The following is a 12,530-nucleotide window of genomic DNA, read 5'->3' as shown; positions in this document are numbered from 1 at the left end:
AAACTTGCACTGCAAAGTGTATGTTTTGACTCATACTAGAAAAGTCTTGCGTACTACAAATACTCTGAAGACGGCTGCAGTCCTGAGATGTACCAGACAAATTCATGGTAAGGTCCTTCTCCAAGACTTCCATTACAGCATCATGACCCATATTGTCCATGTGGGTGCACTTTGAACATCCCCTCTTAACTAGATTAACAATAAACAAAAATTTTTAAAAGTATAATGTTAGAGATAGCCAAGAATGCTGAAAGAGTCCTTTAGTGACCTATGAAGACATGAACAAAACTCAAAGCTTTGTTAAAGTTGGTAAAATTATGAAGTCTTAAGAGTTAATCTCCACTCACACTATGACTTTGTTTCCGGTGCTTTTCATGGGTGGTTTGTTTTCAAACACTCCCTTCTTGTACATAAGAAAAATTTTATGTCATTAGAAAATGAAATGGAAGCAGTCAGGTTATCTTGAACAGCACGATCAGTTGTTTTTAACAAAAATGTACCTTGGCCAGAACGTACTAAATGAGTCAGGGCCCTGCACAACTCAAACTCACTGCGTATGTTCCTGGAATAATACAATTCCATTTGTTCTGCAAAGAATTTTCTCCTTCACAGGAAAAGCACCATTAAACAATGTGTTCTTTCAATCAAAGGTGAAGACTGTGTGTTTTCTTTCTCTTCTGACATAAGATGATCTAAAAGATTCACAAGAAAGTCTATTTCATGCTATGTAAAGGCAGAAGAGATCTGTCAATTGCTGGCAAGAGATGCAATGCCAGCTTTCAGAAACATGCCAATCGAGACACTTCCCAAAGTTGAGTGATTGGAAACCTCCTATTGGAAAGGAAAGCAGAGCATTACAACTTCATAAAACAATTCTACTGTAGAGCAAGAAACACAATGAAGAAAGCAAATGCCAGCCAAGTCTCTCATCTTTCTAACAAAGAACTTATTCAGGTTGTGTTGATCCATGAATTCCAGCATCCCAAATACAGTGCAGATCACATATTCTTGTTCTTACCGCTAATGAGACACACATCCTTAATCTTCATGAACATCCATTTAAAGAAAGAACGAAGGCAAATTATCCATAGAAAGTCTAAATGTGAAAGAAGCTAAAACTTTTACAACAATGACTAGCAAATTAATACACAGTGAAACTGTAAACTGCAAACACAAAACAACAACTGGATGGCTAACATGAAGGGTGAAAGTATGAACAAGTGACACCTTTTGCCTAGGGCTTGTGATCTTTGTACTCTTAAAGTTATTAGAATTTCCAGAAAACTACCTCTGATTTTGCCAACTGATACCCATTTTTTCTTCTAAGCTCACCTCTTTGGCACAGAGCACTGCACATAATGGAAGACTCAGACATCCAGACACACACTCTAAAGTGTTAGATGATACAGCATTAAAAAAACTATTATAAATTAATGTATTTCATGAACACGCAGGTAGAAGCTTTGTCACTACCCAGGGCATGTTATAACTTTTCTCTAGAGAGCACTACAGTTAGGTGAAAGAAAAACCTCTTCCAAGGGATCTGGAGTGAACTTCTGGCACTTAGGGATTAATTCTGCCTTCAGACTATATCTTCATAAAAGACACGGCACTGAGATTTTAAGAAAAGGGTCTCCAACTTTTCAGTTGTATCAATTTGCAAGCTATGGAACAAGTAGTCACTGAATCGGTTGAAAAGCACGTCAAAGACTTAATGAACGGGTCAGATGAAAAACCTCAGGCAAGTTCTGTAGTGTAGGAGAAACTAGTGAAATAATGCTAAACAAGCAAACTCCAATCTATTTGCCTCCTGCGCTGATGTCGCTTTATTAGGATCAAACTTGCCCTTTGAGAGTCTGAGCTAATAGGTCAATTGCAGCTTGAGAAAATGGGGAATACAATACATTCCTGGAAACTAGTCTCACACTCTCTGAATGGCCTTTTTCACTTCAAGAGTTTCTCAGGACAAAGGTAGGCAGGTCCAGGCTTTCTCAGTTTTTATGTATTACCGATTCCTTTAACAGTGGATCACTTCAGAAGGGAGAACAAGTACTAAGTTCAGAAAAATCAAGGCTTCTTGATTTCAGTTAGCACTCTTTCGGTTTGTAGTAATGCTCAACACCTTACCAGAAGGCTAGAAAACATCAGGGAAGGAAAGTGGGAAGGGCTGCTGCAGTTACTCCCATAACCAGTCAACTATCTTTGCTTTTTGATCCTTTGCAGAAAAGGATCAACCCCAGGGCGAGGTAAAAAGATAGGAAAGAGGCAAGCTGACAAGGCCGCAAACACACCTCTCTCAGAGTGGGAAATACTCACAGCTATAACTATCGTCCGATAAGCATGTCAGCCACAACATTCATCTTCTCCAGGATATGAAATGAGAAAGCTGACAGCGCATTCCCCTCTGTCTACGTTATTAGGAAGTAACCCATCCTGAAAGGATATGGATCTTATAAATACACTAATATGAAGAAAGAACACAAGAAAGAAGAGATCCATTATGATACACACCTGCTGTTATTTCTATGGCATGACCTTTCTTCACAAGTTTTCTTATGAGAAGTATTCAGAAATCATTACTTGAATGGCACAATAACCATTCTTTGACCCCTTTCCTGCTACAGCAGAGGTCTTTCCTAAAAGCCAACATACATGAGCTGGCCATGGTGCAAGGAAGCCTTCCAATTCCATGTACACTACTTGTTGGGCTTTCTTGGGCATGTCCAGTGGATAATCACTTAATCCACTAGCTTTACCACTCTGCACAATGCAAACTTGCTATGATCAATATAGCTTGCAATGGTAACACCCATCACAAGGCCACTTTGTGCCAGTACACTAGTGTTACTCTGCAGGGGTGAAGGCGTATATCCGGTAACACAGTAGACAACTGCACCAACTAAGGTCATGTCTAGACAAAGTTCCCAAGTTGAGGGAGGTGATTCTCCCCCTGTACTCTACTCTTAGCTACAAAGACAAAGCCTTTTTCCCTTGTTTCTTTTCCATGACCCTCAGGCTCCTTTCTTGCCTTCAGCAACAGAGGTACTTAAGTCAGTTTAATAGTTCTCATACCCATCTCGCTTTTGTGGTCCTGCCCTACTCCTGTGTTTGTGCCAAAACAGCAGTGTGTGTGTGGTCACAGAAAGAACGAGATCAAGGGAAAAGTCTAGTTAAGAGAGAATTTTTATAGGTTTTTTTTCCAAGCAGATCAAATTCCCAACTTACTATATGACCCAGCTGCACACACAGCTATCACAGCCAGGGTACGAAGACAAAGCTGCTTAGTACTAGCACTGCAAATGAACTGCTGTAAGGATAACTGGGGATGTTTATAGTTATTTTCCTAGCAATGTTCCGCTGCCCAAACCAGTGCTATTTCACAGACAAGTATCAGCAAAATCTATTATAAATTTTGTCCATATAGACCCTTTTTAAAGCTGAGAAATTTTCCACAGACAACAATTATATGAATACCATTACTCCCTTAAGACCATGCTCCAGTTCACCGCAGCCAGCAAACTTTTCACTGCAAAGGGAAGGGCTAGAGGAATCAGAATGCATGTTGTGTCAAAGATACAAGGCACTGCAAGGGAGAAATGCAGCTGTAAGAGTGGATTGGAAGGCCCATTTTGGCAAAGCAATTAGACATGTGGTGATGGGAGGCAGCTAAATTAAGATCTGTTCTCACAAATGTTGTCTTGTCATTTAATCCAATGCTGTAAAAAGTAAGCATGCTTAACTAGTGCCGTACAGACGTCAAACTGCCCCAGCTCACAACAATTGTAGGGCTCATAAGAGCCATAGTGTTTGTTGACTCTGAATCAGGACAGAGAACCACCAAATAACATAGCGAAGGGGATCACAGGTTAAGAGAACACTGGTGAATAATGCCCCAGGTTAGACAGCCTTGTCATACACAGGCTTACCAGGCTCATGTGATAGGGGATAAGTCTTTTGGAAACTATATAAAATAAAACCAAAATGACAGTCAGAACTGTTTGGCAGGGAGGGGCAACAGAAGAGGGCAGAATTTGGGAAAACCTCCCAAAATACTGCAAAGCAGCATACTTTTTTTTTTTTTTTTTTAAATTGAGGATGCTCCTTTACTTCTTACTAGAAATCACTACAAGAAAATACTTTCCTTTTTACAAGAGGACCATTACTTTTGTTACAGCTATGATTACTTCAGCAGACACAGTTCTAGCTACCACCATCATGCTAAATGGTAGCTACCAACATCTTCCAAAGGGGCAGCATATCTACTTTTCAGAAGTCCTCTCTGGACTCAACAGGGAGGAAAAGTGCTACAGAACAAAAGTGTACCACCTCAGAGGCACTCCTGAAGAATTAATGCAAATATCTTCTGCTGAATCTAGGAATGCCCTTGAGGATGTACAAAAGCAAAAAGCAGGAAAAGTGATAGCAGCAAACCCGCACTGTTCAGCCCTCCATTTGCAGAAACACAAGGAGTTGTCCCAGAAAACAGATCAAGCTCTGCTGGCTGACTCAATGCTGAAACAGATTTACTCACAGGTTACCCTCCTGCTACCCACAAAGCACTACTTCCCTGTTGGTACCCATCCCACTAAGGTGGAGGGACATTACAGTTCAGGCATACTAGGCTGATTACAAGGTAAGGATTGTTAGGCAAGAAAGGAGGCTAATTTCACACTGCCTATGTTGATTACTCACAGCTGGTACTTGGCTCACAGTACTGACAAGCTAGACCTTTTTAAGTTCAACACATTTTGTTAGAGCAACAGGTGTGGTATCAGGCACTGACCTGTCTTCACTGCCAAAGCACACCACCCTTCTATGCCTACATCAAGAACAATGAGCAGCTGAAGAATGCCACAGCATCCATCCCAATCTGCTACTTCAGACTGTTTCAAGACATAGCGACCCCTTTTTCAGCTACCTTTATTCCAAATCAGGTTGGCTTTAGGAAATCCCTCTCTTTGAAATGAACATGAATCTTTTTCTAAGTCACTTTCCACCTAAACTTTTTTATTATTGTCACAAGCACACATCTGATTGTGAGAAACATACCAAGAATAATAGAAGGTTGCTTTCTTTAAGCAATGTATTTTTCTTAAAAAGGCACAGAATAAATGGGTACCAGAAAGATTCAACAACAACAAAATTTAGCAGCTTCACCAATTCCCACCTTCCTCTTTAAAATGAGTATCTTTAAAAATTACTAGCCAGGCAAAAAAATTTAAAACAAGTTGAAATTCTTATAGAAGCCTAATTTATTTTTTTAAAGAAAGAATTAAAGAAGTTGTAAAATGAAAACCCAAAGGCAATACTACACGCAATTAAAATGACAAAAATAACTGATGAAGCAACTACTGTACATGGAATTCAGCAAAGTTGTTGTGACCTACTAGAGAACTCGATGAGTGTAGAGGAAGGGATATATGTTGGATAGATGTAATATGGTTTTCATCTATATTTACCTTGTTGTTTCTTTAATCTACCTATCACAATTTAAGTCACTCCCACAACATATTTCTTGAACAAAGATGCTATATTTGTATAAATTAAGTTCTAAATTACAATTCTCATGCTTCAGTAACAAAGTTTAAGGATGGCAGAAACTATGCTCTATCTTTTTTACAGCCATGAGTGTTTATAAAAGATTTTTAAGCGGTATTGCAGGTACCTTTTTCAGCAATTCACAGGGGAAAAGGCTGTGGATGGAAAGAACAATGACATGCTAGGGGAAAAAAAACAAATACGTTTTTTACATAGAAGAATAATAAGCAAAAGTATTCAAGACGCAGTAACTGAAGGCACTAGTGGAGAACATGCATTTTTCTTCCATATAAGATTTCTGTTCTCTCTGGCTGAAGGCAGCATCCAAATTGTTTTTGCTTTTTAAGCAGTAGCCATTTACGTACTTAGAGGAGGAGGGGTTTATTTTTAAAGATAGACTTGATACACTCAGCATGCACCAAAATCCAAACAACTGGACACAAAACAAACTCATTTACGTAAACATACCTTTAACAGTTTTGACAAAAACTTGTTTCTCTTTACTGGGGTCTTTTTCTTCTATTAGAATCCCATGGAAAATGCGCCCAAATGTGCCTATGAAGAGAACATACAATTAGTAAGTATTATGTGGTAAAAATACACTGGTAACATTAAAATGATTAAGCCACAGCAGAAAGTTAGGAACAACAGCCATTAAGGCGTTGAATATCCTATTATGTCAACAATATATATAATGCAACCACCTCTTCAGCACTGAATCCAGTTCTGGATTCAGAACTACATGCAGTAAATGCTGAAAGTTTAGAAAACTAAAACTTAGGGAGACAAGCGTGAGAGCGAACTAATGATAGCAACAGAATCCAGTTAAATGAAGTATCAATACTTCTGATGCGTTTATTTGTGGCAGTTGAGTGTCAGTTGTCTGCACTAAAAACTACAACTCCATCCTTTTCTCATCCAGCAGGTCTGGAATTCTCCAGTCAAAACATTTCTCACGAAGACGAAATATTTTTGGAAACATTCACAGGAAAATAGTGGCTTCAGCCAGCCAGTATACATGGAACAGTTTGAAAAAAACAGTATCACATTACTGAAATGTTTCACCTCAGCTGGAAGGTGTTGGGTTTGTTTGGGGGTTGGTTTTTTTTCAGTGTCTCCAACATTCGTCCATTCACAAAATTTTAATGAAGCCATTACAGGAAGAGGAGCTATATTGAACAGCTGGAGTAAGAACAATTGCAGCATGGTAACACACAGAGAATTAACTTTTTATACAACTCAGGTTGGCAACACTTTTCTGTCACACTATTACCATGGCACCACCATGTGCATCATCTTCATGCAGTCTGTTCATATGTTGCATCCCTTTCCCATTGATTTATCCTGTCTGATTAGGTTGAAAGATCTTTGATAGGGATTGCCTTAGCCTGGTTGTACATCTTCTGGCATAACGTGTGGGTCTCATTTGGTTTCTAAATACTTAACAGGGACAGTGCAACACATCTATCATCTACCCTGGAACTGCAAGTAAACCCTGCAAGACAGGGATCTTCCAATTGTAATCTCATTAAGAAGCAATTTAACTAGAGACTACAGGCAACTGTAAATACATAGCTTAAGTTATTTAACAGTAAACTAAAACGCTCCCATCTTGGTTCTTGTAGACATCATAAGAGTGCCTTAAATACATATTTCCAATAAACAGATACATGTAAAAGTCAAAGGGAAGATAGCATCTTGTACTGAAACATGTTATGGTATCAAGCTATCTATCTATTTTTAAATGCTGAAAATAAAGATAATGGAGATGCATGTAAAAGTGGTTATGACTAGAAAATAATTTTCATGCAACTCAACATCTAGACGTAGTAAGACTGTAACACAGCATGCCTGTATGGTCCATGGCTTAGGGTTTTGTTGTTTTGGTTTGGTTTTTTAATGGTACCCTGAGAGACTTGCACCTTAGCAGGAATTGCATGTCACCGGTGTGCTATAACATTTAGAGACAGCACTGTGAACACACTACTTCTGCCTCACTCTCCTCCTGGGCTTTTTGCAGATTATGCTGTTTATTCTCCAGACTGGATATTTAAGCCATTTCTCTACTTCACTAGAAAATGGCAAAGGTCCACTTACTGTTAACATCTGCTCCATTTGCTAAAGCATAGCTATTCCATTTGAAACTTTCACAACACCTACATTTTTGTCTTACATCTAGTACAATATGAGCTTGATGCAGGTTCAGAATCAAGTGCTGCACAGCCCAGCAATACAAAAGGCCCCTACAGATCCTTCTTCCTTTGTGCGCTCTCAAACTCTGGTGCTTTGTATTTTCCAACTGGTTACACCACAGCAGAGCCATAATCTCCCAAATTTATAAAATATTAAAGTAGGTTATGGAAGCTATCTGAAGTTTACAATGAATCTCTGGCTAAGACTTGTAAAATATATTTTAAGTTTTGCAGCACTTAGGAATTCCTGAAAATTTTATGTAAACATTTCTACTATTCACTTCTTCCCCTCTGAAGCTCATTTTTCTTAGATGACAGAGGCTCAACTCTGCTACAATCCTGAACTAAAACTGATGATTGTTAATCAGGGTCTGTCTTCTAGTCCTCTGACTAACTTTTGAAGGTTTTGACAGACTCAAATACCAACTGGAGGCCAAGAAAGCAGATCTCACTATTAACAGGGTCCCAATTGCATTCAACAGCCATTTAAGCCGTGTGTTGCAGAATAGGGCAGCTCTGTCACTCCGTGCTAAAGATCTGAAGCGTAGCTGCGGTACTGAGTCACTTCTGGTCATCAGATGACTCCTAACATCACAGCTACAGGCAACAGACAGTACAAAGGAACACAAAACACATCCCGCATGCAAAGGAAGCTTTTTCCAGAACAAACATTGGAGTTGAGCACAAAGCTACCTCCTTAGGGATTTAGAGGCATACATTAAATGGGGAGTGTTAGCATTCTCCCATTGTTTTTTCAGACAGTAATTCAAAGCATTTAGCAGTTCTACCTCCAAAGGATGAGTATCTCAGATCTCTAGCTTTGGAAAGTTTGATTTCTCATGAGGCTCAGGGAACACAGACTTGAAGTTGCAGCAGTAAAAATTAAGGACAAAAAAACCTAAATATTTAAGTCTATTTCCCAAATTAAATTGGTTCTTGTTGATGTTGAATGTTGTGCATGAACATTTCTAAAGTAAACATTAAACAAGACAAAAGAATCAGGTAATCTCTGAATTTTTCAGATCAGAGCTATAAATGTTGCATCTGCTGATCAGATTTCCAAGTCAGAAGCTATTAAATTGAGATGATGAGTTTAGACAACTGAGGTTTTTGTGGGCTTTGGGGTTTCCATTTTGATTTTTTTGTTGTTGTTAAGAGCAGCTCTCCTGCAGTAACTTACAAAAGTGAGTTACTTTGCCACTTACAGCCCCAATTGATTACCTCATTCCTTAGCCATCTAACCCCTACCTTCATTTAAGGGACCAGATTATTAAGACAGACAAGCTGAATGATCTACTGAACACGATTAGTCACTCCCCCCATTCCAATGAGTTCTGAAAACTGCTTTCTCCACCCCCCACACCCCAAATGCAAACATCATTCAACATTCTTCTCCTTCACCAAGGTTACGAAGATCAGAAATGTCATCCATGATTAATTTCAGAAAAATCTAGCTATTAATATATATTATAAACACCATGTTGTAGTCAACAAGTGTCCGAGTCCTGTAAATACCTTCTTGGAGCACATCTTTTAGAGTTATTCTCTCCCTGGAGATGGCTATGTCCTTCACTTTAGCTTTTGCTTCCATTAGAGTGACACTTTTAAGATCATTCTTCTCTATCCGTAATGTAGGATAACCTGAGGAGCCAGCAGAGCCAAACAAACCAATATAAATACCCTTATAATGAGAACACAAGCACATTGCTTCACCTCAGCACCACCTACAGGTACAAAGACATGCTAGCAGCACATACGTAAAAAGATATATTAATCTTAAAAAAATTATCGTATTAAACAACAAACACAAGAGAAGACATGTGAATACAATAATCCATGGAGGAAAAAAATTAACACAGGAATTCTATATAGTGTCATGCAATCAAGTCTCATTAATAACATCAAGTAAATAAAACTTCTCCTTATTTACCGAAGCTGATTAACAAGACACTGCACTTCCCTGACAACACGGAAATAAAGATCACAGTTGGAGACTGTCAGAAAACTTGTTAGAGTCAGGAAGATGCCCTACCCCAGCAGGACGTAGCCAAAAATACCAGTGCCCTCTTCTGGCACTTCTAGACATCTAGATACACTAGTATAGTCAGAAAGGTCTGAATATTTTTGTACCAGTTTATGAATCACTAGAGAAAAAGGTTGATAATTACTATGACGATAATTTATTTATTTATTTAAACATGTGGCAGTTTGACCCTGGCTGGATGCCAAGTGCCCAAAGCCACTCTATCACTCCCCTTCTCAAGTGGACAGGGAGAGAAAATATAACGAAAAAGCTCATGGGTTGAGATAAGGACAGGGAGATCACTCAGCAATTACCGTCATGGGCAAACTCGACTTGGGGAAAATCAGTTTAATTTATTACCAATCAAAACTGAGTAGGAGAGAACAGTGAGAACATGTGTAGGGTAATGAGAAATAAAACCAAAATCTTAAAATGCCTTTCCCCCATCCCTCCTTTCTTCCCAAGCTCAACTTCACTGCTGATTTTCTCTACCTCCTCCCCCGCCGAGCAGCACAGGGGGACAGGGAATGGGGGTTGCAGTCAGTTTATCACGCATTGTCTTTGCTGCTCCTTCCTTCTCAGGGAAGGACTCCTCACACTCTTCCCCTGCTCCAGCATGCGGTCCCTCCCACGGGAGACAGTCTTCCACAAACTTCTCCAACGTGCATTCTTCCCACGGGCTGCAGTTCTTCAGGAACTGCTCCAGCGTGGGTCCTTTCCACAGGGTGCAGTCCTTCAGGAGCAGACTAAGCCAGGGGAGGTTTAGACTGGAAATTAGGAAAAATTTCTTCTTGGAAAGGGTGGTCAAGCATTGGAACAGGCTGCCCAGAGAGGTGGTGGAGTCACCATCCCTGGAAGTGTTCAAAAAACAGGTAGATGTGGCACTTCGGGATATGGTTTAGTCTAGTCTACCCTTGATTGGTTTAGGTGGGCTTGGTAGTGTAGGTTAATGGTTGGACTGGATGATCTTAAAGGTCTTTTCCAACCTAGACGATTCTATGATTCTGTGCTCCAGCGTGGGACCCCCACAGGGTCACAAGTCCTGCCAGCAAACCTGCTCCAGCGTGGGCTCCTCCCTCCATGGGTCCACAGGTCCTGCCAAGGAGCCTGCTCTAGCATGGGCTTCCCACAGGGTCACAGCCTCCTTTGGGCACATCCCCCTGCTCTGGTGTGGGGTCCTGCGCAGGCTGCACGTGGATATCTGCTCCACCAATAACTTCCATGGGTACAGGGGGACAGCCTCCCTCACCATGGTCTTCACCACAGGCTGCAGGGGAATCTCTGGTCCGGCACCTGGAGCACCTCCTCCCTCTCCTTCTTCACTGACCTTGGTGTCTGCATACTCATTCCTCTGGCATATTGTCACTCCTCACTCCAGCTGCAGTTTGTGTCCTGGTGGGTTTTTTTCCCCTCCTTCTTAAATATGTTATCCCAGAGGCACTACCCACTGTCACCAATTGGCTTGGCCTTGGCCAGCAGCATCTTGGTCCATCTTGGAGCCGGCTGGCATTGGCTCTATCAGACACAGAGGAAGTGTCTAGCAGCTTCTCACAGAAGCCACCCCTGTAGCCTCCTTGCTACCAAAACCTTGCCATGCAAACTCAATACAAAATATTACTGAAAACAAGGTTAATATGATTGTGGAAGGACTAAGAATGTTTTTCCTGTTTATTTCATGACATTTGTGCAGTGTTCCCTCATGAATTGGGATGGTCTGTATCACTAAGTAGAATGAGAAGAAAATGGGAGAGACTTTTGGGTCTTATTGGTTGCTTTAAAATTTAAAAAATAAAGTAATTAATCATTATTTTTACCTAGCTCTGAATAACAGCTCTACATTAACATTTCTACTCATTAGATTGCTGAACAAAGTCTCTTCAGGAAATTAATACTATACTATTGAGTATTACAGAAGAGAAAATCTCTGGTGGCAGTAGATGAAAACAGGAGCCGTTTAATTTACACCTTCCGCAAAGGTCAGGAGTGCCAGGGTACTATTCCAGCTTGGCAGTTCCCACTCTATTGAGAAAAACAGCAATTTAACAGAGAGACAGTCTGATCCTCTGGCCGGGCTCCCCCATTTTTCTCATTTTGTAATATAAACCCTTACCTCACTTTAGATCTTTTAAAGCAGGCTCTCCGGCAGTAGCTTAAGCCAATTGATTTTGGGCTAAGTCCTGCCTTCTTCCAGTGCTCAGTCATGCAGACCCACAGCCTCTAAGCACCAGTCTTGGTGCTCATACAGCTAGGCTACAAGCCAGCTCAGAGACCCAAGTCAACCAAAAACCCATCACTCTAAAAAGAAGTCAGTTTTGGCTGACTCAGCTCCCTGAATCGTCTTGCAGCCTAGCAGCATAAGTGCCAGCACAAGGGAAATAGCAAACGCTCATGGTCAGTCCAACCTTAGATGAGACTGAACCACCAGGGAACAGCACACCAAGTGTACTCCTACACTGTCCAGCTTCCCTACAGTCTGAACAGTCCCTTCCCTGGAATGATGCTATATGGGATATAGAAGACTAGAGAAGACAGACAATAACTGCAGGAGTAAACATTCTGCAGATAATAAATACCTTCAGTAATTACAGAATTAACACAGAACATAGCTAGTATCAGTCTATCAGAGTATATAAAACACTGCCACCCTTCCTTTTAATTCACTGCTCTTTTTAACTATTTAATATACTTTCAAGCAAAGCTGTAAACAAAAAGAAATCACTAATATATCACCCTTATAAAGTTTTTTCCCCATTCATTTCCTTTGCAGCAACAAGATG

General features: G+C 40.3%; 1 protein-coding gene across 1 annotated transcript in view; it reads right to left on the bottom strand.

The window, feature by feature from the left end:
- The window catches only part of RYK (receptor like tyrosine kinase), a 65,184-nt gene that overhangs the window by 20,622 nt on the left and 32,032 nt on the right, over positions 1–12,530 (bottom strand). The window contains exons 8-9 of the mRNA XM_075716304.1: positions 9,246–9,380; positions 6,007–6,093 (exon numbers count right to left, since the gene is read on the bottom strand). Coding sequence (XP_075572419.1) covers positions 6,007–6,093; positions 9,246–9,380 — 222 coding nt within the window. The remainder of the gene's footprint in view (positions 1–6,006; positions 6,094–9,245; positions 9,381–12,530) is intronic.

Source organism: Pelecanus crispus, chromosome 9 (genome assembly GCF_030463565.1).
Source record: "Pelecanus crispus isolate bPelCri1 chromosome 9, bPelCri1.pri, whole genome shotgun sequence".
Lineage (NCBI taxonomy): Eukaryota > Metazoa > Chordata > Aves > Pelecaniformes > Pelecanidae > Pelecanus > Pelecanus crispus.
This window is presented reverse-complemented; position numbering and strand designations above follow the sequence as displayed.